Below are 27,845 nucleotides of genomic sequence, written 5' to 3'. Positions count from 1 at the left end.
GCACAAGACATCTCCTAGAACCCACACCCTGATTAATATTAAACAAGCCAGCGGATTACAGAAGCAGAAGTTGGTCATTTGAAAATTTTCAACCCTTAACATTCCCCACTGGTTTTCAGGGGATTCAAATCATTGATTCGTCAATCTGGAGCGGTGGGTAGTGAGTTCTGAGAACCATGAGTTTCACTGCCTGCACCCTTTTTTTTGACATACATAGTTAACCAATTAATTATACAAGGTCCAAATAATAACCCTAGAAATGTTAATATTCAGGGTCCTGCAATAGAGGAAAGCAGAGTAGTTAACCACGGGGACCAGTTAAACATGTTCTCCTACCAAGATCCTTTCCTCCGGCATTGTTGTTCTCTGTTGCTGAGCCGATGTCTGACTAAAGCTAGGCTATCTCTAATAACGCCTGAACGGTTAGCATAAAACAGCAGGTTTCACCTAAAGTTATACAATTAGGGCAAGATCTATGCTTTATGAACACATTAGTCTTACATGTATGAATTAATCCACAAGATTCTTAGTTCATTTTACAGATTCTGAAACTAAGCTGTTCAAAAGGTACATTCTGAAACTACGGTTGATGCAGTAAATGAATATATCAAAACAAACAAAAACTTCATCCAAATATTTATATTTAAAAAAGACATTTAAAACCGTGAAGGGTCCTTCTCAGTGAGGCTCAGGTGAGGCAAGTTGTGGCTGGGCGAGAGATTGAGTTGGGATTCTGGTTGCGGAAACTAACCAGTGAGTTTTTCGCCGCACTAGGTGGCGAGCCTGTAAGGACTTAAGAAGGGAGAAGTTATGGGTTTCTGTAAGCTTATTTTCTCTAGTTTGGGGAGAAGTGGAGGAGGTCTTCCAAGCATGATTTCATAAGGTGTGATCCCTTTACAGTAAGGGGTGCATCGTGCCCTTAACAGAGGGGAGGGAAGGAGGCTTACCCAGTTTTTGCCAGTTTCTAATTTGAACTTGGTTAAAGTTTCCTTCAGGGTCCTATTTATCCTCTCTACCTGTCCTGAGCTCTGAGGCCTGTAAATGCAGTATAACTTCCAATTAATTCCTAGAATCCTGGCTAAAGATTGACTGGTCTGGGTGATGAACACTGGGTCATTGTCAGACCCCAGTGTTATGGGCAGGCCAAATTGAGGCACTATATCTGAGACTAATTTCTTTGCTACTACCTGAGTGGCCTTCTGCTTGGTGGGGAAGGCTTCAGTCCATCCTGAAGAGGCGTCAGTGAACACAAGCAAGTACTTGAATCCAGAGGTACCCGGACTGACGTCAGTGAAATCCAACTCCCAGTGTTCCCCTGGTTCCTGTCCACAAAGTCTCATCCCTTATTGTACTCCTTTGGAGGGCCCTGGATTCCCTTGTGCACAGATGTGGCACCAGGCTGATACCTGCTTGGCCATTCGTTGCAGCCCCGGAAAGTAATAGTCTCTTTTCAACAGTTCAGTCAACTTGGTCCCTCCCAAGTGAGTGCTCTGGTGAACGTGGGTTATGAGGTCTCGGCTCAAGGCCTCAGGTACCACAATGCGGCCATCCGGGAGCCTAACCCATCCAGCAGATTCCTCTTTTCCTCCCAGCTTGTTGCATAGTTCAACTTCCCCTGGAGTGTAGGTAGGGGTGTCCCCTAGCACCCTGGGCAGTAGGGCCGGCAGAATGTCAATTGGCCCCACTGGTTTTTGGGCAGCCTCCTTTGCTGTCTGATCAGCTAAGGAGTTGCCCTGTGCTACCTCAGAGCCCGAGTTCGGGTGTACGGGAGGACATAGTGGACGTGGGTGGGATTAGTGGTGGGCTGCCCATTTGGGTCGTGCACAGTCTTGGCAGCCTCTCAGAGAATTCGTTCTCGTTCCTCTGAGGCAAAAAGGACCTAGAGAAGCTGTTGACAGTCATCTCAGATGGGCCGATGGGTAAAGAAAATAGTCTCTAAAGGAAAGATAGTCCCTGTGGTTTCTCTGAGAAAGAAAAGTTTTGATGTTTCCAGTTATGCACATCTTTCCTGTTATCCAAAATTCCAATGGCAATATCAAGACCACGTATTCACTCAAATCATAGCTATCTAATTATTGTAATAGTTTTACTGTCATGGCCTAAATCAGAGCCATGCTCTTTTCTTCTCTATAAGCCATTTGTTCCCCGAATAGTCATGTCCATTCTTGATATTTGTGACATACAGCAATTTATAATAACTGAAATTATGACTGATACCATTATACAAGGAGCAAAGATATTGACAAATTTCTAGGAACGTTATACAATTTCTGAAACACTTGTATTAGTAATATGTATTCATAAAAATGTAACCTAAAGAAGGTTAAGCATCATTTATTACTTGACAATGCTTCCCATATAATTTAATATATGAAATAGACTGAATTAGCTTAACATTTCTCTTTTACAAAGTGGCAAAACCAAACTTTTGAGATATTCCAGGTGCCCTTTTGGGAAGTCTCAAAGTTATTTTGAGATAAAACAAAAAGATCCCATTTAGATTTTATGTTGGGAAATTTGTCATAATGTCTCCAGATTTGATCACCCGATTAAATAGGATCACAGGTCATTATGAAACAATATTTAGTTATCTATTTAACCAAAGTGATAAACATCAAAACTCACTTATAAGCATTTAGGTTGAATTTAGAATTTTATAATCTTAAGCAACTAGTAGAAATAGCATAAACTTATTTGACCAATAAACACAGGTAGAATAAAATTTTATGTCTGACAACTTGAAGACATACTTACTTTTACTTAACCTACAATATTAAACTATCCTTATTACCAAAGATTATCTCAGATCATGTAGACTTGATAAAACAAAACATTTGGATTAGTTTCTGTTTTTCTGACAATTTTAGGAAGACTTAATTTATCTACAAGTGATTATTTCTTTCTAAACCAATTAAAGCAGAGCTCTTTTACAAATTTATTTTCTTATAAAAATAAATTCTAAACTGAAGAACTAGTTAGAAAGGAGACTTTATTATATAGAATTCTGCCTTACAGATACTTTGTGAACCTTTAATCAGATTTATGTTTAGTCACTCTTTAGACCCAAATCTCCAATACAAATGTACATTCATCCCTTCACTAGCTTCCAATGACATCTTTGCTTTTAATCCCTATTTACATAACCATTTTCCTACTGCTCTTCCCGCTCTAATCTAAAATATAAAGAAGGATTAGCCCAACAGGCCCCTATTAGCTTCTTTAACTCTTGTATTTTCAACATCAAAAACAAACTCACTTCCATCACTGGGCAAATTATTTAAACTTCCTGTACCTCAGTTTCCTCATCTGCAAAACAAGAATAAAAAACAGCTAGCACCCTACCACTGTGCATCAGGCACATGACAGGTGCTGAACCACTGAACGAAAGAGCGTTGTCAAAAGTTAAATGCCGCAGCAACGCAAAGCACCTAGCACACTGCTAGGGACACCGAAAGCGCACATCAAATGGGAGTCACTGCTATCAAAATCTTTGGTGCATCCCCATCGCCCACAAATTCCAATTTAAACCTTTCTGTACTGGTTTAAAAGAAGCCCGTGATTACTGTAGATAATATTCCGCACCTGAAAGGCTGTTTGCAGGTCGTGTGACCCCTCTGATGGCCACCCTGTTCCAAATGTGGGCCAATCTAACTGGCAGAACCTCTGAAGGTCAAAGGGAGTGACACTAGCTTCATAGGCTTAGGCTCGTCTACTGAAATTCTTAAAATAGTTAAAGAGGCACTGAAGGGGGTGGGGGGTGGGTAGGATGATTAGAGGAAGAAACCTGACCCATGTTAGTAAAAACAGGCAAGAAAAGAGAAAATCCCCACAAAAGTCAAATAAGCCAGGGCTAGGATCAGCCGCTGACCCAGAGTCTAGTCGACAGGGCCACAGAGGCCAGACCTAAGGAAAACAGTACATTTGACCAGTCCAGACAGACAGACACAATACAGACAGACAAGATTAATACATTCGACCAGTCCAGATAGACAGACACAATACAAAACAGTACATTCAACCAGTCCGGACAGACAGGCACAATATAGACAGACAAGAACCAGTCCAGACAGATAGACACAATACAGAACACAAAACGCTAGCGTACCCAAAAACCTGTAGTCAAGTCTGGCGTCTCAGACCTTGACCGAACTAGGGAAGTATTGCTGCGTCCAGCCTTCCACTAGTTCCCCTTAGGGCCCACCGACTGACAGATACCCAAAAACCTGGATACCTGTAGTGCAGTCTGACTCACCAGTGAAGTGGCTCCAGGTGGTTCATGCCCAGTTGTTACAGAATTGAATCTTTTGCCCACCTGCCCTCCTGGGTGAGTCCGCCTGGCATCTGGGGCTGAGGAATGTCTCTCAGTGGCCGACCCCTAGACCGGGCAGGTCCTCACCCAAGGTGGCCGGAGTCATGGATCTTAGGAGATCTCCCCCTCTGGAGAGATCTCGCTGGGGCCTCCAAATGTTGTGGTGCGTTCAAACCTAAGACCCAAGGAGCCAATTGAGAGGAATTATAAGCCTTTATTAGCGGGCTGGCGACTGACTCTCCACGAAACAGGGTTAGAGAATCAGCCCCCATCTTCCAGAGGAGGCAGTTTATAAAGCCTAGAACCACACCCTGGTTAACATTAAACAAGCAAGCGGAATCCAGAAGTAGAAGTTGGCTATTTGAAAATTTTCCACCCTTAACAGGATGATACTCTTAATTCATGTTCTTTCCAGTTTTCACCTTTCTTTCACACATCAAATATTGCCACGGTGTGTCCATAACAGATAAAATGTAATCATTTATGAAGGAATTTTAATCTCTGCATATTATGTTATGGTACCTATATTGAGCATTTTAGGTACCATATATATACCTATATGTGATACCCAAAAAATAAAAAAATATTTTTTTCACTATCTCTACACCAATTTTTGTGTACAAAAGTCCATCTTTATAAACTGATCTTCAAAAACTATACAGGTCTATAGTCTTTTAAGAGGAGGATTAATGTAGTAGCTTTTATCTGCTCTTAATCCTTTTAATACATAAACTGTAAGAACTTTGAATAAATCCAACATGTTTTTTTCTTCAGTGATCTAGAACAACTTCGAAAAATCAGACGACGAAGTCCCCATGAAGATACTGAGTCCTTTACTGTATACTTGCGATCAGATGTGGAGGCGAAGTAAGAACATAGTTCTTTTAGAATAAAAGTACAAGTACATTCGGGATTAATAAAAACACATTTGAGACCCAGAATTAATCAATTAATTCATTATATTTACTTTTTAAATTTTTTTATTTTTTTTGGGTGAAGCAACCCTTGGTTGACCTCACAGATTGCAAGGACCTTGTCAGCTTATAATCCCTTATTTTTTTCTTTAAATTTTTTATGCCTACAGCACCTGGTCTTCCTAGGTAGTCTCCTATCCAAGTACTAACCAGGCCTGACCCTGCTTAGTTTCCAAGATCAGACGGGATCAAGCTTGTTCAGGGTAGCATGGCCGTAAACCTAGAATTTTTTAAATGACATTTTAAAAGTAGAATATTTTTATATTTGCAAATTTGTTTATTTGGGAGTTACTAGTATGTACTATTAACTAAAAATATATCCAAATTTATAAGACTTACTGTGAATTTACTCTTTTGTTTAGATTTCGTTTAGAAAAATTCTTTAAGTCCTTCGTATTTTTCCTGAAAGACATTATGCTTTGTTGTAAGGTTCTCATAAGTTATGTGGTTTGTTTAGATTTAAATATGATTACCATAAAGTCATTAAAATTGTCCATTTTTCTTGGTCATGTGTTTATGCACAGATCTTTGGAAGTTTGGGGAAGTCCTGAAGCTCTGGCCAGAGAGAAAAAACTGCGCAAGGAAGCAGAGATAGAATACAGAGAAAGTAAGTATATTCAATTTAAAGCTGAGTTTATTGGAAAGTACAGGCATACTTCAGAGATGTTGCAGGTTCAGTTTCAGACCACAAGAAAGCAAATATTACAGTAAAGCGAGTCATAATTTTTTGCTGGTGGAGGATGTTGCCTTCAATTTGTAAAAAACAACATCTGTGAAGTGCAGTAAAACAAAGCTCGGTAAAATGAAGTTCGCCATTAACTCAACGCATAGGTAAGAACTGTGCCTATAATTACGCAACTCTGTGGTGGTTGCATACCTTTTGGCTTTGGCGCTGTGGCTTCTACCAGATAGCAGTCTCCATTTTGGGATTCAGTTGTTTTATAAAAACAGTATCTATTTTTTGTTTCCCTCTCTATAGTTTTTAAAAGATGATGATAGGAGGAAGTGAAGCTAATTCGTGGTTGCCATAAGACCTGAATATTAAAACCGATGGTACAATTTGAAGATTATACTTGTGATAGAATAGATAATATTTCTTACAGAAAAATATGTTGATTTTATTTTGATTAATTTTTATTTTATTTTAATTAATTCATTCAGCAGATTTTTATCATATGAACTAGAAGCAGTGCTTGGCTCTTGAGATTTAGATGCAAATAAGACTCTCAGGTAATTTAACAATCCGTTGGTTTAAAGACAAAGCTACTTTATAGAATTAGGATTTCTATAATGTAAAATAGGCTTCAGATAATTCTTTGATTTACATATGTATGTATTAATGACAAAAAGTGAAGCATACTTGTGATTTAAAAAAGGATACAGAAATATAAAGAATAAAAGTCTCCCTTTCCTCTAGTACTGTCTCATTTATTTCCCTAGAGATAACTGTCATTGATAGTTTGATGTATATTCTTCCAGAATGTTTCTGATGCATTTTCAAATTTTTTCCCCTTCTCTTTAATCCTCTCCCCCACCTCCACTTCCACCTCTGACCTATGGATGTTGCCGTCTCCCCTTAAGAACTAGATCTCTGAAGGCAGGGCATCTCTTCCCATGTACTTGCAGCTCACACTCGGGGCCTGGCGCACCCGAGGCCTGGCACCCCTGGCACATTTGGGAGACCTGGTGCACACGGGGTATGGTCCATGGCTCCACCTGGGGCACAAACCCAGGACCTTCTGCGTATAAAGCAGATGCGCTAACCACTACACTATGGAGCCACCTTCCCATTTTCAAATTTTTATACACATTTTTTCAGTTAAACATAAATTGGATGACACTATACATATTGTTTTGTATATTGCTCTGTATACTTACCAGTGTAATCATAAACCTCTTTCCATGTCTACATATAAAAATCTATTTCTGCCTCATTCTTTTTAACAGCTATGTAGTGTTCTATTTTATGGATGTATCAAACTATGTTCTCCCTTTTTTTTTTTTTTACCATCACAAAGAATACATTAGTGAATGTCCTCCCATCTTTTTAACCATGTAATAGTGTTGCAAACATCTATATAAGATAAAATGTTAATAGTAGAATTAAGGTTCAGAGGACATAGACATTTTAAAATTTAATAGGTCCTGAATAATTATTCTCCAAAGGGAATATGGTACTAATTTACATTTACACTCACAGTGTGTGACCATTTCTTCATACCCTTGTCAGTGCTGGATATTAACAATGTTTTAACTTATTTTTTTGTATTCGATGGAAACCAGATGTTATCTTTAATTTAATTTTGAATTTCTCTGATTACTACTGAGGTTGATTATCTTTTAATATGTTTATTTGTTTTTTTTCTTTACTAATTTTCATATTATTCACTCTTCTATTAGATTATATGTGTTTTTAAATTGAAGTTCATGAGTTTTTCGTGGATATTTTAAAAATTTATTTTAATTAGTTTCAAGTATATAGACATTGGTTGGACATCTATATAGTTCGTAAGATGATCCCCACAATTGCTCCTTCCCTCCCGAGACCCTCCACCTAGCCAACATATATATTACTGCTAACTGCATTCCCTATGCTGTGCTCCCCATCCCCGTGACCATCCATCAGCTACTAATTTGTACTTTGTTAACCCTTCACCCCATTCTGCCAGCCCCCAACCTCCCTCCTCTCTGTTTATCACCAAATTGTTTACTATATTTGTGAGTCTGTTTTTGATTAGTTTGTTCTTTTTGTTTCTTAGATTCTGCATATAAGTGAAATCATATAGTATACCTTCTAGGTCTATCAAAGCAGTATCTTTTTTTCGTCCCCTTTCTTTTAGTCTGTGTCTTTTAATCTGAAGCGAGTCTCTCATAGGCAGCATGTGTAGGAGTCTTAGTTTCTTATCCTTTCAGTCATTTTGTCTTTTGGTTGGAGCACTTAATTCTTTTCCATTTGAAGTACTTATTGATAGGAATGTAGTTGTTATTCTTTATTCCTGTTTATGATACATGTTTTTTTCTTCTTAAAGAATTCCCTCCAACATATCCTGTAATAACTGGTTTGGTGGTGATATATAGCTTATTTTTGTCTGGGAAGCTCTTTATTTGTACTTCAACTCTAAATGATACCTTCACTGGATAAAGTATTCTCGGTCGTAGATCCTGGATCTTCATCATGTCGAATATTTTGTGCCAAGACCTTCTGTCCTGCAAAGTTTCTTTTGAGAAATCAGCTGCCAGTCTTATGGGTGTTCTCTTATAGGTAACTATCTGTTTTTCTCTTGCTACTTTAATATTCTTTCTTTGTGTTTAACCTTTGGCATTTTAGTTATGATGTTTCTTGGTTCGGGCCTCTTTGGATCGCTAGTTTTTGGGATTCTCTGAGCTTCCTGGAGTTTTATGTCCTTTTCCTTCACCAGGTTAGGGAAGTTTTCCATCATTATTTCTTCAAACAATTGTTCATCTTGATTTTCTTCAGGTATGCCGATCAGACAGATACTTGGACCCTTAATTGTGTCCCATATGCTCCTTAAATTATTTTTATAGTCTTGGCATCTTTTTTCTTGCCATTGTGATTGAGTGTCCTTGGCTTTCCCATCCTCTAGATAGGTCATTTGATCCTTTTCTTTATTCACTTTGTTTATTCCTTTGTTTATTCCATTTAATATACTTCTCATCTTAGATAATGTGTTCTTCATTTCAGACTAGTTTCCTTTTATAATTTCCATTTCCATTTTTATGGTTTTTATTTTTGTTGAAGTTCTCACTGAATTTGTCTACACTTTCCAAAATTTCATTGAGCATCTTTATAACCAGTGTTTTGAACTCTGCAGCTGTTAGATTACTTGACTCCGTTATATCTGGATCTCTCTTCTAGTCTGTCATATGGCTTCTACTTCTTTGTCTTTCCATTTTGGCTGCCTTTCCGTGTCTGTTTCTCTGTACTAAGCAAAGCTCCTAAGTCTTCCAATGTTATTAATGTGGATTTGTTAAGTAGATGTCCAGTGGCACAGTCCTGAGAGGGGTTCAGCTGCAGGCCAAATTTAGCCCAAGCCTCTGCCCTTCCAGGGCCACCCGTTAAGATTCAGCGAGCAATCCCCAGATGCTGTGCTTATAGTTGCCTCAAAAGGCCACACCAGAAACTGAGACCAGCTGCCTCCAGTGTGAGTCTAGACACTTGCTCAGCAAGGTGCATCTGACTCACTGAGGATACACCTGGATGTGGCTTCGGTAGGGCCACAAGTTGGGGGAGGTAGGGTTTTAGGGAATTCCCTGGGTGAAGCGACCTCTGTTATCCAGTTCGATGACATCATGACATCCTGGCTATAGCGGCTCTGTGTTTGCTCACTGGGAGTGGGGGGATTCAACAGGGAACAATGGATATCTCCAACACTTCTATATAGAACGAGTCTCGCCTCGGCCCTCACTCTGCTATTGTCTCCATGTAAGTCCCTGATGCCCCCTGTGCACAGCCAAATCGGCACTTGTGCTCAGAGCAAACGGACCATCACCACAAAAATCTGCTCGTGGACACGGCCCCTTTAAGAGGCGCTACCGCTGCCTCCGTCCCGCTCAGCCACTGGAGACCGGGCAGCTCTGTGTCCTCGCCCTGTCCTACCTACTGCCATAGCAGGACGATTTCTTGGATTTCTCCCTAGTTTTATGGCTTGTTCATCAAGATCCCAGGTGATTTTTCTTTGCTGCTTGCTCTTTGTTTCCATCACAACTTTGATTTGGTCACCAGAGGGATGAACAGAGCCTCTATTATCTACACCATTTTTTTCCTCCTCTCTTTGTGGATTTTAACACTTAGTTTTATATGATCTAAGTATTTCCTAATATTTCTTTACATTTTGTTTTGTTTCCCCACCTTTTAGTAGGGAAATTTCAAATATATTCTGAAGTACAGAGGAAAGTATAATAACCCTCAAGTACCCATCATGCAGTGTTATAATTATCAACACATGGCCAACTTTGTTTCATCTATAGCCCCCTCATTAATCTTCATTCTACTGAGTTACTGTAAAACCTGTCCAGGTATTATATTATTTTGTCTATAAATATTTGAGCGTATATCTCTACAAGATCAGCTGTTGTTTTAGTTCGTTCATGTGATAGTGTTTGGAAAAGTTTATTGTCCACTGCCTGTAGTAGACTGTCAGTCTTCATAATCTTCTCAGTTGTTTCTTGGTTGAGCTTTAATTCTGACAAAGAAAGTGAGTGACCTTCTGATAATTTTCTTGACAAAATCAAAAACATGTCTTTTAGCTAATCTAGTCAGAAGGAATAAAGAATATGTTTGAGATTTTCGTAAGCCCGGACTATATAATATTAAGTTATCTGCATATTGAATAAGTATAGATTTCCTTGCAAAATTCAAGTTCTTTAAATCATTTGTTTAGCATTTTAAAAAGTATGAAAGAGTCGGTGAATCCTAGTATGTAAGGGGCCTCACAGAAGAAGCAAACAGTTGTTGACTATCTTTTTATCTATAGATACACTAGATATATTAAAGAGAGCTGCACTTAAATCCACAGGAGTGAAATATTTATTTTCAATAAGTAAAATACACATTGGAGTCAGGGAGCCCCAGAATTTTGGCATACTGTTTAGTTAATGGCTTCTATATGGGTTTCTTTTAGGTAATACAAGTGCTAATTTAGATTTGATCAAATGTTGGTGGAATAGGGCATATTGTATTGGGGAATTAGATACTCAGACCATAGTTATAGTTCTGTTATTCTGGGGAGCAGATATGGTAAATGTGGTAGGATTAAAGTAGAGATACAGGCGGAGTGTCTGCAAAAAAATGTATACATATTTCTTTGACAGTCAAGCTTTATTTAGGAGAATTCTGAATCCGTTAACTATATTTCTAAGTTCTGTGCAAGATCAAGGTTTAAAGGTAACAATATTTCCTTCCCTTGATGAGTTGTTAAAATTTCTAAGTGGAAATTGTGAGACAGTTATGGTCAGTAACACTGGAAAAGGGGTAGAGAGCATTTTTTGAGAGTATGGGGTTCAGTACCAAGATGGGGAGCAGTGGGATAAGAAGGAAATCAATGAAAAGTAGAAGAGGATAGAGAAGACACAAGGAAGGAAAGAACAAAGTAGGCAACGTAGTGGTGCTTAAATCTTCCCATTGTTGACCAGTGGAAGCACCTCAAGTTGATTACTAAGTTCTTTTGTTGTAACCCTAGTACAATGAAGCATCTTTGCTTTTAGGTACAGTAAGATATTTCAGGTTCATCTTACATATTTCTTGCCATAGACTGGGAATCAGCCATTTCTAAAAGGAGGCCCTTTTCTTTTTAGTGGGAAATAAAATTGGGAGACCATACTCTGGGCATTAGGGGTACTCATTTTTAATAGATTGACATATTTTTAAGATCTTTCAGTGGACAGGGATAGAAAATATTTTTTTTCTTAAGAGAAAATACATAGGTTATTCTGATAAACTTAACTTTTTTTTCCTCGTTTTTTTGTATCATACTGAAAATCTTATTTCTTAATTCATTAACAATTAAAGTAATTACATTTTGTCTTATTCTTATGTGTATACTCGTACTGAGAGAAATCAGTGTAGTTTCAAAATAACAGTATCAATGTTATTGCTATCAGAGTGATTTAAGATTTCTTTGCTTTTCTTTTTAATATATATTCTACTAGATATATATAGTCAAATTTCTGTTTTAAAATCACTTGAAATTTCTGTGTGGATAAACCATCAAGTAGATATAAAATTAGGTTCATTTCTTTCATTTTGGTTTGGATTTTTAGAAATAATTTTGATTTATTTGTATTTTATCATTTTGTAACACATTCACATGATTCCAAAGTCACATTTATGAGACAAAATACTTCAGAGAAATTTAGCTTCCATTCCTGTCCTCTCCACTTTATTCTCTCTCTCTTGCATAGGTAACCATTTAAAAAATTAGTTTTAGGGTTATTTTTTCCATTTAAAAAGTATAAAATAGCATAAAGGTTTTAACCCTCCTGTATCCTCCCTTTCATAAATAAGACATAGTATATATGCTTTCTGTCCTTTTTTTTTTCTTGTCCTGGTGAGTATTCTCTAGCAGTAAATAGAGACATTCCTTTGTTTCTTTTATAAAACTGCATTTTGAGGGTGGGTTATACCATAGTTTATAAATCATTTTCTCCATAAGTTGTTTCCAGTCTTTTGCTCTTAAAATAATGATGCCATTAAAACTTTGTACATAAAGAAAATATTTAAAATTACAATATTTGGGAAAACAGTAATGGGAAAATATTTCTTCCTGTATTTTTGAACTTTGAGTTAAAAATGAAGAATTGGTTCTTACATTAAGCTTAAATCACTCATATTTTTTAGGTAATTTTGAGGAGAGCATCTTCTCAAACTGCCATTATACAAATTCAGATTTCTCCCCATTTTTTTTATTGTCGCAAAAAATGCAACATAAAATTCATAATTTTAACAATTTTTAAGTGTACAGTTCAGAATTGTTAAGATATTCACACGGTTATGAAACATCTCCAGAAACTTTTCTTTTCCAGAACTTTTTCATGTTATAACACTAAAATGTTCCTGTTAAGCAACTCCTCTTACTCTTTTCTCCTAACTTCTGGTAACTACTATTCCACTTTGTTTCTATGAATTCAGTTACTGTGAATACCTCATATAAATGGACTCATACAGCATTTGTCTTTTTGACTAATTTCACTAAGCATAATGCCCTCAAGGTTCATCCATCTGACAAGATTTCCTTCCTTTTTAAGTCTGAGTAAAATTCCATTGTATTTATCATATTTTGTTTATTCATCTGTCCATGGACATTTTGGTTGCTTTCACTCCCTGGCTATTGTGAATAGTGCTGCTGTGGACATGGGTATGTAAATATTTTTTTAGACCCCGCTTTCTTGTTTTTGGATATATACCTACAAATGGAATTGCTAGATCACACAGTAGCTTTTAATATTTTGAGGAACCTCCATACTGTTTTCCATGACAGTTGCACCATTTTACAATCCCACTAACATGCGCAAGGTTTTCAATTTTTCCGCATCCTCGTAAACACTTGTTTTTTTTAGTGGGGGCGCAGGGGGGTGGTAGTCGCCATTCTGATGGGTGTGAGGTGATACCTCATTGTGGTTTTGATTTGCATTTCTCTGATGATTAGTGATATGAACATCTTTTCATGTGCTTCTTGGCTATTTGTATGTTATCTTTGGGAAAAAGTCTGTCCAGGTCCTTTGCCTATTTTTTTAATTGAGTTGCAAATCTGGATTTCTTATAATAACCTGATATTTTTGCTGGTAGCTAATAGAGCGTATTTAACATAGTCTTAAAATTGTTGTGTTAATCTAAAATGTGACAGATAAGAATATGTGTGAGCTAAATGCTTTTTGTAATTCTGTTCTTTAGGGTTATTTAGAAACCAAAAAATATTAAGAGAATATAGAGATTTCCTGGGAAACACCAAGGTAAGTATATCTTTCTGCTAATGTAATGCATCTCTTGCACAGGTGAAATCCTAGTGTGTTAGTTCATTGTGAAATTCTGGCATGTCTGTGATCCTAATTCAAGATTTTCTTGAACACATTGTAATTTACTGAATTACGGTCTATTTACTTCTCTCTGATATTTTTGAAATTTAAAAAATTGGGATATAAGTTCTCTTTAAATGGAGAACTGTGTTGTAAACCATAAGTATATAGATATAAGTGAGGAGGAAGACTTTATTTTTTTAGATTTTTAGTAAGATTCAGCAGTCATATCTACCTTTAAGTTCCTTATCCTCTCTCCTACTCATAACCCTGGTTAAACATTTAAACCGCCATTTCTAACTCAGTAGTTCAGCCCTTGGAAGAGAAAATTACACAACCATTTTTATTGTTCTTTATTATAAGAGTATACAAAATCAGTGGACACTCATTGTTACTTGACAGTCTGCTAAACTTCCATAGTATATTCACTTTCCCATTTTGAGATAGCTGTTGAATATCTTTTCTTGCCAAACTTTTTATAACTCCATTCTTTACTCTTCAGCTGACAACATTATTTCATATTTTATTGAAAAAACAGATGTAATCTATGAAAGTACCTCACTTTCCATTACCAGATCTACTAACTTTTCCACGTGTGTGCCAGAATACTCTTGTTTTCCTTCCTATTAGAAGGAGATTAATATTGGGTACCAGTATTGAAAGTTTGCCTTTATCGTCCCACCTCTTATTCTCTTCTGAATCCTCTTCTGTTGGGCTTTTATACCCACTACACTGAAATGGCTCTTACCAGAGTCACCAACACCAACAAGATGTCAAGTAGTCATGTCTAACATTGCATATAAACTTAGCTAGGAGGTATCTCCTTATCAAGAAGTGACTGCCATATCTGGAAATGAGGCTAACTGTGCAAATTGTTTCCTTCCTTCTGAGTTACATATGATATGTTGCTCTGTTCTTGCAAAATTTAGAAATTGTAAATGTTAACAATTCTAGTCATAGCTTATTTGAAATGCTTTTCTTTCCCGTTTATTCAGCTTACTAATTTCCATTTCCTACTTGAGCCCTATGTTTTTGGCACTCTAGTGCTACAGTGAAGGTGTGGATTCTCTTCAGTGGTAGAGACTTCATAGGCCTTATGAGCCAGTATTTTCACTTCTGTGCTGTGAAAGGCACTGCCACTGCATCTTGCTGTGGAATTATTTAGACTGGTGAGACCTGTTTTTGAGAAGATTTATTCCTGGCCTCATGTCTTTTTCACATGAAAGGTCATCCTCACCAGATTTTTGAATAGAAGCTGTTGGTTTCTGAAATCTGTATCACTAGAGGCCTTTTGAAGACTTAATACTCTGCCTTGAAACGTTCCAGGTTGTGAATAGAATTTCTTTCTCTTACACCTTTTTTTATTTTGTGGTAACACTATAAGACTATAGTATTTCATTTCCCCCTACTGTTCTCATGTCCCTGTTAGCAACATTCACTCTACTACTGAATATGTTTGCTTTCCTTCTCTAAAATATATAGACCTAGTTCACTTGCAGGAATACCTTCTTTACTTTTACTTTTTTTCTTTCTGACTTAGACACTTGTTTTTCTGTTATGTTTTTCTTTGTCTTATGGAAACTCCAATTGCGAGATGTATGAACTCACTATGTTCTGCCAAAAACATTCTCTCATCAGAACAATATCTAACCCTCTAATATCTAATTTCTCATTGTCACTTTAATAGATTTCTACTTTGCTGTACCTTTCCTTTAGAATCCTAATTCTGTGAACTTTTTGGAATAGTTCTTCAGAGCATCAACTTGCAATGATAGAATCATATTGAAATACACCAGTATTACTTCGAGTATTTTGTGCTAAATTTCCTAGTAGTTCTCTCTAAAATCTAGTCAAATTTTTTATTTTTGTTCCAGTACTAAAAAAAACTTGTTTATTGTAAAAATTTTCAAATATATACAGAAATAGAATAAATAGATATTTGGTATAGTATAGTTTTAATAATTATCAACATTTTGGGCATTCTGATCTTTAAGGGGCAGTTCTCCAATTGCTTTTATTAAAGAATTTATGTGTGGCTGTAACAGGATGCTTTCCCAAGAGGTTGTGAATCTTAGCTCCTTGTTGATCTCCTGCTTTTCCACAGTTCGCTTCTCTTACTGCTAAATTTTCTTGGACCTTGTTACTATTTCTGACCTAGTTACCACTAACACATTTTCACCTTTTCTACAGCCTTTATCAAAATAGATCTTTTTCCTATTATAATGTTCTATTCTTGTTTTAAAGATCTCATTTCCTTTCCCTATCTGTCTTGTTTATTCCATAAGTTCTCAGACCTTGCTTCTAAAGAAATCTTTTCTCATCTTCCACTCTAAGCCTCGTTTTTTCATTTGTTTGATATTCATTTTCTACTGTTGCTACGATAATTTCATTGAAGTTTTCTTCCTCTGCTCAAAGGATATGGCATATTGTCATTATAGTAAAACACACTATTTTTTATCACTAAACAGTAGAACTCAGAAATCCAGAGCTGTGGTCAGCATGTATAGTTTATAAATCAAAGTTCAAGTTGAAACTAATGTACAAGGTTTGTCCCTGCCTAGTTCTTTGTCTTCGAAGGTGGTTCAAAATAGAATTTGGGACATCTAATTACACACCGTTTGTTGAGAGTTGGCTTTTAATACTTTAAACTTGAAGCTCCTTCTTTTGCTCTATTGTCTACAGGGAATTTAGAAGGTGCTCTTTAAATTTCCCCCTACAGACCTGACTGCAAAACACTGATAAAGTACAAAAAAATTAAAAAAATAAGGCATTTAGTTCTCATACTGAAATAGAATTCTGCCTCAGCTTTCTTGCCTATACCATGCCAAGGTGCAAGTTAGAATCAATTTTAAGCTGTAGTAGGCTGTCCTATAGGACCTGTACTTTTGATGTGGGCTATTTCTACTTATTGAAAGCCACTGTAGCTTGCTTGCTAAAAACTCCCATAAGCTATAGTGACTTAACCAAGAACAAACTCTTGCATGGCATGGCCTTACTAACCTAAAGTTTCACTCCTTGTTTGTTTTCCTCAGTTGTTTTTTAAAGATCCAGACCAATACATTAGATCTTAAAGACTTTCCTGATTTAGACTTCCCCAGTGATTTATAGCCAACTGAAATGCTCTTTCCCAGATATAGAGCCGTGAAAGAACAGAAGAGAATGTGTACCAAATCCCAAAATAAAGGAGGGAGCCAAGAATGTCCAACATTCTCTCCCTAAATTAGTTTACCTACCTTACTAAACTTAGTCAACCCCCTTACTAAACTTCAAACTTAGACCAGTGACGAGATGGGGAGAGTTAGGCACAAGAGGCCAACATATGGGGTGAGGGCGATCTCTCTTCATGGATATCAGAGAAGTAGGGAAGAAGTGTTCAGTCGCCTGCCACCAGGAGCAAGTATTCCTATTCCTTGCAGCACCTTTTCTGTAGAAGCCCAAAATAGTCTTTTTATGTTTTTCTTCTTACTTCATTAATTCTTCCTCTGTCACCTTTGCAATCTCTGCTTTTTGCTCACCCTGTAAGTGCTAGAGAGTCATTATAAGTGCTTTTATGTTTAAATCCATTAGTAAGGCCCATTAGTATTTTTTTCCAAAACAAGATACCTAGTATGACTGTCTTTCACGATGTCTCTTATTGAAACCTTAGTCTAAACCATCATCTCTTACCTGGATTATCCTCCTAACTGATCTTTCTACCTTTACCCCATAATTCATTCTCTACATCATAAACGATATCTTTTTCAAACATAAATCATAGTGTATCAAAGATCTGCTTAATATTATTCAGTGGCCTCTTTTTGCCATTGGATAAAATTTATACTTCTTACCATAGTCTACAAAATCCTATGGGATATGGCCCCTGCCTCCTTCTCTGGCCTCAAAACCTACCATTTTCTCTGCTATCTATGCTTTAGCCCCACCAGCTTTATTTTTATCCTTTCTACACACCAAACATTTCTGTTTAAGAGTTTTTGAAGGTGCTGTATACTCTACTTTAAACATTCTTTCAGATTTTTTCATGTTTGCCTCATCAGTGAGCTTCTTTCCCTGATTACTCTAGCTATAAAATAATCCTTTACAGCATACACCCTGCCCTCACCCATTATTCTCTCAGTTTTTACATTTATCACTATCTGATATTATGTATTTATGGAGTTTTTACTCCCTCTATCTTCGTGTACTAGAGTGAGATCTGTGAAGGCAGGGACTCGGTTTTGTTTACCTTCATGCCTCAGCATCTAGAACTGTGCCAGGCATATAGTAGCTGCATAGTAAATATTCTTAAATAAATGACTTAAGGCAGAATATATAAAGTGTTTTAATATAAATGTAAAGTACAACACTAAATGTGTAGGAGAGTATTCTCAGTGGGGGATCAAGGAAGGCTTTACATACAAAAGTGACTTGGCCAGACATGGAAGAGGATGAATAAAACTTAGACACGTTGTAGTGGAAGATGATAGCATTCCAGGGAGAGGAAAGAGCAGGAGAAAAAAAAAAGTATATAATCAGGGAACACAGCAAAAGGACATTTAATTCAAGAAAAGTATTTCCCCTGAATATGTTTGTCTGCTTATTTTGTTTCTTTTTGTTTTGGTCTATTTTGGAATTAAACACATGATTATCACTTGAGGTCTTTGGAGAATAGTCAGGAATTTTATTAGAGCAGCAAACTTGTTGGCTTTGTTTGTTCCTAGTTTAAAAGTTAAGTTGCTCAAGAAATGGAAAATTTTTAAATCAGTTTAGTTCAGTACATTTTTATCACTTTAGTTTTTATGTAAACATCATATCCTTTCCGGAAGTAGTCAGGAAATGAATTATAAAGAAAAACATAAACAAGATTCTCGAAAAGGACTTAGATATACTTTGGATTTCCATTTTCCACTCATTAGACGAAATTCTGGAGAAAAAGAAATAAGTAAACGTGGTTGTTTAGAGAGATTGATAGATATTTTCCAGGGTGTCAGGATCACTTGTTAAAGTGTTAAAATGGTTCTCCAGAAAATTTTAGAGGGTTTTTTTTTTGTTTTTTTTAATAGCCACGTTCCAGAATGACATCAGTTTTTTTTAAGGGGCCAGGAAAAGTGGTGATGGTTGCCATTTGCATGTAAGTACTGAAATATTATGTATATATTCTTAAATATGTACATTTATTACTTGGTATCTAATAGTTAGAAGTTTATATTATTTTAGGAGAAAATTGAATACAAGTCTGTGTTTTTGTAAATTGATGGGGGAAGAATCCACATGGATACCTATGCTCTTGTATATTTTTGATGTGGTTAAGATATAAGAACAATTGCTATCTGAAAGTTCTCTTATTTTCATTGAAGTTGATAGAAGTTTTTTTATAAAAAGTTGAATTGGCCAAGGTTATTTTTAGAGTAGTTAAATCAACCTGGGTTATAGCTACTAACGAATATCTGCACTCTTATTTTTCTCCCCCATCCCTTAGTAGAACATAATTAATGCTTTTGCTAATGCTTTTCCTCTGTCTTCTTGATTTCTGTTGTTTTATTTATTTTTTATTCATTTTGTTGAATTATTTAAAAATGTTTAAAAGCATTAATTCCATAATTCATTGGTTCTTTTATTTTATATATATGTATATAAACATATGTCAGGAATTGTGGTCGAGTCTAGAGATACAAAATTCGTATCTTAAAGGATTGGAGGCGCACTAAACTAGATGAAGTCATTTACAATAATACAGAAAAGAGATGATGATGCACCAAACTAACATAGTGGTAGTAGGGATGAAGAAACATGGTTAGATTCAGCAAGTATTTAGGAAGTATGTAAAGGATGATGCCTAGCTTCTTGGACAATTGGATAGCTATTGCACTCTCACCGAGAGGAGGTACACTGAAAGGAATGACAGGGTGGAAGCAAAGGAAATGATGAATTCATGTTTGAGTTTTCTGTAGGCTTAATTCATTGTTTTGTGTGTGTGTGTGTGTGTCAGTAAAACGGGGTTAGCAATTAAAGTTTTCTTCATCAGAGGGATATGCGGAATATATGTAAACTGCTTAACATAGTACCTGGTACATAATATGTACTTTGTAGTTATTATACATGTAAGTCTAAAGCTCAGGAGAGAGAGATGGAGTAGAGATTTAGAACTGAGAGTTATTAGTATATACATGATAATTAAAGCTGTCAGCATAGTTAAGATTACATGGAGAATGCATATAGTGTGAGGAAGAAAAAGCCCTCAAGAAAAAAAAACTTGAAGAATGCTGACATTTAAGAAATGGGTGGAAGAAAAAGAGCCAGCACAGGAGACTGAGGAAAATAAGGAGCAAGGTAGGAAGAAAACCAGGAGCATTATGGAAGCCAAAGAAGAGAGGATTTTAAGAAAATGGTGGCACATGCTTCTGCGAGATTAAGGAAATGCTAAAATGTTTCTAGGAACTTAATAACATGAAGCAGTTGGTGATATTGATAAGAACAGTCTAATGAGCTATTGGAGATAGAAGCCATTGTTCAGTACATTGAAGACAGTAAAAAGTAAGGAAGACTGAGACAGCAAGAATAGTATAACTCTTTTGAGACTATCCGAAGTGGAGGAATGGGAAAAAGGGTAGCTTAATTTATAAAATTAAGATGTTAATATTTGTATAATAAGATTATAATAAAACATGGTAAATTACTAGTATAGTGGCTGAAATAAATCATACTGGTCATTACTATTGGAATTTGAGCAGCTGCCTTGTTCAGAGCTAATCATATTTATTTTAGCATCTGTGATCTTCTAGTATGACCCAGAGACTGCTTGGTCTAGATTTATCTTCACCTCTGGCATCTGCCTATTTAAGTAAACAGATCTTCACCAAAGTCTTGCCTTTAACACTGGTCTACTGGGCATTATCTAGTGCAGATCTTCTTTTACCTACCTAAGACATATCATTTCCTTTCTAATTTCATTTTGTGTAAATATAGAACATCCTTTTTTCTCATCAGTTTTCAAAATGCACTTAATTTGCTCATATACATCATGCCTCTTCATTTGAGTATTTAATGATACCATAATCTGTATTTTTCAAATTTGTACTCTTGTTGCATAAAACATACGTTCTTGAAGGCTATTGATTCTTTTTAATTTACTTTGAACAGAACCTAGTATAGAGGTATATATGGTCAATTAAGTAAGCTTTTGGTAGAAATTTTTGTCCAAACCAATGCTAAATTGTTTTCTCTTTCTCTCCAGCAATGGATTAAACTGCTTCTTTAAATTTCTTGCTTGGATTTATACGGGTTCAGCAAGTATGTTCTCCGAAGCTGTACACTCTTTATCTGATACTTGTAATCAGGTGAGGAGTAAAGCTTTTTTCTTATTAATTTTAAAGTAATTTTTTACTGCTTTAAGTTAAAAGTTAGCCTGTTCAAAACTGAATAATTTATATACTCGGCATATAGAAGAAAAAGAAAATTATTTCACTTTTGAGTGATGAAGTGCATAGATATATGATCATAGTATTTTAAATCAGATTGTTAGGCTTTAAGAACTTCCAGCAGTGGAGTATGAAGTATAAGATAATCAGTTACTAAGTGTTTGGGCAGAAGTTTTTGTGGAAGAGATTCTTACGTTAGGTGGAAATTTGATCTCTGAATATGAATTCTTATAACTGTAAAAGCCAATGAAGTTAAGTTATTGGAATAATAATGCAAATTAGTCATGTGATTGATGAATTAAAACGATTTTCATATTAGACTAGTATTTTGAATTCCTTTCCTGAATTTGCAAATGAAGAATGATTTTTATAAAATGAAAATACCTTTTTTGATCCAATACTCGAGTCCTGCAAACCTAACCTTTTTAAAGAACACAATAGAAATTTCTGCCTATCATTTCATGTTTTAAAGAATGTGGTGTGTTAAGAGAATACCTTTTCAGTCTCTATGTATGTATTTATACTCTTATTATTTAAGAACAAATTTGGAAGAACTTATAGTAAAAGATAACAGGTTCATTAAGAATATTTAAGACAAAGTATAAAATAAAGTGTTGAGGAGTAGGGAGAGCAATCTTAATTAAAAATGAAACCCCTCAAGAACTTGCCTAACTTACTGTCAAATGGATTAAAACTCTTTGGAAAAGTGAGAAAAGTTGAACATTTGCTATCAGTACTAACAAATCTTTCCCTTGAGTTAATTTTATAGAGTAAATAATAACTACGATTGATATAATATTTTCCCAGTCAGTTGTGGGGAGAGAGGTTGGGAAGATATATAATGCATAATATATATTTCATTGAAAGCTTATGTGAACTTAAGAAAATTGAAATGTAAAATTATTGTAAATAATTGTAAATTGTAAATATGGACAAGGAAATACATATAGATTATTAGCTTCATTATTGTTATTTAAAACATTAAATACAGTTTTTTAGTATCCACACTCTGAACTACTATTCAGAGGTTTAAAAGAATGTGATAGATAAAGCTATATTCTGACCTGAAATAATGACATGATAATTTGAGTATAAAAAATTACAGAACATTATGTAAAGAACTTATGTTTTCAGCCATGGTGGACTGATGGGGAATGGATTTAGTCTTTTGATGTAAACAACTAAAAACTAGACAAAATATATGAAACAATGTTTTCACACATTAGACAATGGAAGTACAAGACCTTGATCTGTGAGAGAAGGGAAACAAATTGAACCTCTGTGATCTCTAGATTTTTGCTTGGAGGCACATTTGGGATAGTGGAACTGGAGTGGAGATAATAGTCTCATTAAGGTGAGAAGGCAAAAATAAGGTTTAGCGGGTCTGAGGAGGCTAGAAATTACAAGGCAGGGAAAGTCTGCATGGAGTTTTCCTTGAGTTGAGTCTTTGTTGAATGTTAAGTTACACAAGTGTAGGGTAAGACCAGCAGGAAGCATTAAGCTGAGTAATTCTTAGAGTACTCTCAAAGGGCTGGGATACATCAAGTTCTGACCATGTGAAAATAGAATCCTTATTGATTACAGAGGCCAGTAGAAGGGTCAATACTTAGTAGAGGGCTAAACTATCTTCAGTGCAAAGGCTATTCTAGAACCTCCCTGACAAAGCTCTAAAAAGTCAAGCTGATCTGCAAGTAACTTAATCTGCCAAAATAAAGCCTGAGACTCTATCAGAAAAACAGAAAAATCATCATAACACTCAGTCTAACATTTACAATTTCAGCATATTTAAAAATAAGTAGTAGACAGCCAAGAAGCAGAAAATTTGACTTAAAACCAGGAAAAAAATTAGTTAATGGAAATAGACTCAATTGGCATATAATAGAATTAGCAGACCAGGATGTTAAATGGCTATTGCAACTACATTCATGTGTTGAAAGGAAAACATGAATATATTGACAAGAGAAATGGAAGATATAAAAAAGAACTACATGAAGCTTTTAGAACTGAAAAATGTATCTGATATGAAAAATTGTATGGAGTTAATAGCAGATTAGACCCTGGAAAAAATTATCACTGAACTTAAATATATGGCAGTAGAAAACATTCATATATAACAGTAGAAAATATTCATGCTCAGGAAAAAAGAGGAAAAAGGATTGAAAAAAATGAAGGGAGCTTCAGTGACTTGTGGAAGAGTATCAAGAGGATTCTATCAAACATTTAAGGAAGAAATAATACCAATAGTACACAAACTTATAAAGAAGAAAGAAATGCTTTTCAACTCCTCTAGTAAGGTCAGCATAACATCATTGATACCAAAATCTTACACAGATGTTCCAGGAAAGAAAAATACAGGTCAATATCCCTCACGAACATAGATGCAAAAATCCTTAAAATATAATCAAATTGAATCTAGCAATATATAAAAATGATATGTCATAATCAAGTGAGTATTCAAGGAATATAGGGTTAGTACCGTACCCAAAATCAATAGATATAGAAGGCTAATATGCAAAGATCATTTCATTTCTACTATAAGCAAACAAAGTAATTTTTAATAAATTTTATTTACAGTCATATTAAATACTTAAGAGTAGATTTAATGAAAGATGTGTAAGATCTTTAAGACTTGAAATATGAGTGGGAGAAATTAAAGAAGACCTAAAGAAATGGAGAGATATACCATGTTCATGAATTGGATGCCATGGTGTTAATGTCAAATATCACTAAATCTGTAGATTTAATACAACTCCATTATCACAGCAGACTTTTTAAAAAATAGAAATTGACAAACTGAATAAATTCTAAAATTTATGTAGAAATGCAAAGAACCCAGAATATTCAAAGCAATCTTGAAAAAAATAAAAAAGGCGGGCGGGTGCGGGGGGAGTTTGTAAGACTTCAAAACTTATAAAGCTACAGTAATTAAGACAATGTGAAGTATTGGCCCAGGGATTGACAGACCAGTGGAACTGAATAGAGGATCACAGTTACATTTTACATTGATTTTTGACAAAGGCACCAAAGCAATTCAGTGTAATTGTTGAAGAAAATAAAACTCTCTTTGACAAAATGGTGCTGGAAAAATTGGATATCCTTGTAGAAAAAAACAAAGGACCTTGACTCCTACCGCAGACCATATGCAAATTTGAGGTGGGCCATAGACCCAAATGTAAGAGCAAAAAGTAAGTATTCTAGAAGAAAACCTAGGAGAATATCTTCTTTGGGTAGGTAGAAAGTTTTTTAAACAGGACACAAAACCATTAAAAAAATTACAAATTAAAACCTCATCAAAATTTTAAAAAATTTTATTAAATGATATTTCTTAAGAAAATAAATAGGTAAGCCACAGAATGGGAGGAAATATTTACAAAGCATATAATCCGACAAGGGATTGGTATCCAAGGTATATAAAGAACTTCTATAACTCAGTATTAAATAGACAACCCAATTTTTTTAAGAGGCTCAATATTTGCACAGGTACTTCACAAATAAAGATACATGAATGGCTGCCAGTGGACACATGAAAAAGTGTTTAACACCATTAATCGTTAGGAAATGTATATTAAAATCCCAAGAAGACATCTCTGCATATCTGGTATAATGACTAAAATTTAAAACCCTGACAACCAAATGTTGGTGAAGATGTGGAGCAACCACACTTTTCAGGCATTGCTGGTGGAGTGTAAAATGTTAAACCACTCTTGAAAACATTTGTCAGTTTCTTATAAACATATGCCTATTGTATAACTCAGCAGTTCTTAGTATTTACCCAGGAAAAATGGGAATGAATGTCTATAAAGACATGTATAAGAATGTTTACAGTACCATTACTTATGGACAGAAATCTAGAATTAACTCAAATGTCCAACAGGAAAGAGGTAAACAAATTGTAGTTCAGTATACTCATACAATGGAATATTATGTAGCAATAAAAAAAATGGAATACTTATCCAGTCAGAAGCATATATCCAACAATATACTCGATAAAAAGGTGAACACAAAAGAATACTTATTGTGCAATTATGTTTATGTGAAGTTCTAAGTAGAACTTGAATCTTTGGTTTAAAAATTCAGAAAAAATGGTTACTTCTGATGTAGGGGAGCACTGACTAAAAAGAGGTACAAGAGAACTTTTTGAGGTGTCTATAGGAATATATATTTCAGGTTTGTGGATTTTTCAGAACTCAACTGTACGTTCAGGATTTGTGCATTTCATTGTATGTGAATTGTAGTTCAGGATTTAAAGTTTTCATACGTGAAAACATGATTACTATATAAAGATTTGATAACAAAGAATTAGTATTAATTTTTAAAAGTATGATAATGGCCCTGTGACTCTATTTTCTAAAGACTTAGTTTTTTAGAGAGTCATCCAAAATATTTAAAATCAAATGGTCTGAAGCTTGGAATTTACTTCAGAGTATTCATGGGGGAGTAGGTATGGATGAGATAAAACAAATATGGTCATACATTTGTAATTGTCAAAGCCAAGTGACGGATGACTTGGGTTTGTTGAATATTCTATTGTTTTATCCATCCATTTGTACATTAGAAAATTTCCATAAAATAAAGTACAAAGAGATATTATATAGATTGTGCTCATATTTTTAAGCACACACACACACACGCCCTCTCTGAAATCTGGTACTGTCTTTGTATACAGAAGCAACATTAAAAAACTATATATAGTTGTATATAAAAACAGTCTGAAACATACTCCAAACTTTTAAAGGATTCTGTCTCTTACACTATTTGGATTTCTTTACAATGAGCATGTGTGAGTTTTGTAACTAGAAAAAATAATTTTTGTAACAGATTAAACAGCAGTAGAGTTAAGTAAAAGCTGAGACCACAAGATATCAAGTGCTTTGAGAACTCCTTGATTGAGTAGTTTGTCTTAATTAGAGTGGTCAGAAAGGCTTTGATGAAAAAGATTTCAGCTGGGCCTTACTGACTAGATGTCAGTTGCATTTCTCACATTCTTTTGAGACATAACATATTTTTAAAAATTTAATTCATTGTAACATTGTTATGCCATAGTAATATCATCTTTATATCTTGAGGGATTAAAACATCTCCAACTTTTAAATTAGACTTGTGTCTAATTTTTGGTACCTAGTTTGGTACCTAGTTTTACACTTTCTGTGACTGTTCATTTGAGAAAACTTTTCTGCTGAATAATACCCAGTATATTATTTAGTATTAATTTGTATGAACTTATTGAGCACTTGAGTTTTCAGTGTTGTGTTTAGAAGACACAGTCATTGATCTGTCTTCTATAATCAGTTCATACATGCAGAACAACTAGAAAGATATTCCAAGGGAGCATTTAAGCAGTTGCATGATAGTATGATACTGAAGGAAAACCGAAAATGAAAGGTGATTATGGAGGGGGAAGCATTAATGATGCTTCTTAGTCAATAGATGTTAGTATTAATGTTGTAAACCAAACAAATGTAGGTTATCTATATGTATATGTATTATATATAATACATACACATATTGCAAATAGCAGAAAAAGGCCCGGAGGGGAACACATCAGACATAACTGATGCTACCTTACCTCTGAAGAAGAACAGGATAAGGGAGTCTGTGATATATTTTCTCCCCCTCTTTAATCCTCCCTTCCCCCCGCCCCGACTTCCACCCCTAACTTATGGATGTTGCCGTTTCCCCTTAAGGAGGGTTCTCTGAGGGTGGGGAGTCTCCTCCCACACGCTCACGGTGTGCACCTGGGGCGTGAACCCAGGACCTTCTGCATGTAAAGCAGACGTGCTAACCATTACACTACAGAGCCACCCCTGTGATATTTTTATAAGGGCTAATAAGTATGGTTCATATTCAATTTATAAAATACTTGGTGATATTCCACACTTTATTGTAAAGCCATCTGAATATTAAGGAAATTAAAAATGATTAAATACTTATTGAATATTTAATAAACATAAACATACACATAGTATGAATTAATGAATATTTCAGTTTTAATGTACAGCTTTAAAAATTACATGTCTTTCTTAATTCACTCTCATTCTCTTAGTTTAATTCACTGAAAAGCCATCATCTGTCTTTTGAATAGTTTTAACCCTCTTTTCCTTGGGAATCCAGTAGAAAAAAACTTGTAGCATTCTGTGTATTTACAGTAGGATTTTTGATATCAAAACTTAAAATCATGCTCTCATTTTTGCCGTATTTAGTTTAGGTTTTCTTTTTCTTTTCCTTTTTTTTTTTTTTTTTTTAAGAAATCTTAGCTATAACTTCATCTTTAGTCCTCCTTCCACACCCCAGGTAATCACTGCTCTGTATACAGTGATATGTATACTTCCTATGCATAGTTTTGCAGTTCTACTAGAAATGTATGTATCGTACATACTACATACTGTTTAAAATTTTTAGTCTTATATAGCTATACAAGTTATTCTTCATATAAAAAACAGATATAGATTACCTTAATCCTAATTCTCTCCTCGCAAGTATAAATATAGTTAAATTTGTGTTCTTATAGACCTTTTCTATGCTTTACATTATATGTAGTTTATAAAAACTACAAAACGTTAAGTTCTTCTGTACTGTACATACTATTCCTAAAATTGCTTTTTTTCTCTTACACTTAATGGTATGTCTAGGAGCTTT

General features: G+C 35.1%; 1 protein-coding gene, 1 non-coding gene and 1 pseudogene across 3 annotated transcripts in view; 1 reads left to right on the top strand and 2 right to left on the bottom strand.

Moving 5' to 3' along the window:
* The window catches only part of SLC30A9 (solute carrier family 30 member 9), a 73,382-nt gene that overhangs the window by 21,131 nt on the left and 24,406 nt on the right, over positions 1-27,845 (top strand). For both annotated transcript variants that reach the window (XM_016160747.2, XM_016160746.2), the window contains 5 exons: positions 5,084-5,176; positions 5,808-5,890; positions 13,694-13,752; positions 18,855-18,922; positions 21,026-21,128. In XM_016160747.2, coding sequence (XP_016016233.2) covers positions 5,084-5,176; positions 5,808-5,890; positions 13,694-13,752; positions 18,855-18,922; positions 21,026-21,128 — 406 coding nt within the window. The remainder of the gene's footprint in view (positions 1-5,083; positions 5,177-5,807; positions 5,891-13,693; positions 13,753-18,854; positions 18,923-21,025; positions 21,129-27,845) is intronic.
* On the bottom strand, positions 5,385-5,503 carry LOC118608759 (annotated as a pseudogene).
* On the bottom strand, positions 6,991-7,064 carry TRNAI-UAU. Its single transcript has one exon. It is a non-coding gene; the product is annotated as a tRNA-Ile (tRNA).

Source organism: Rousettus aegyptiacus, unplaced genomic scaffold (assembly GCF_014176215.1).
Source record: "Rousettus aegyptiacus isolate mRouAeg1 unplaced genomic scaffold, mRouAeg1.p scaffold_m13_p_10, whole genome shotgun sequence".
In the NCBI taxonomy this organism is placed as follows: Eukaryota; Metazoa; Chordata; class Mammalia; order Chiroptera; family Pteropodidae; genus Rousettus; species Rousettus aegyptiacus.
This window is presented reverse-complemented; position numbering and strand designations above follow the sequence as displayed.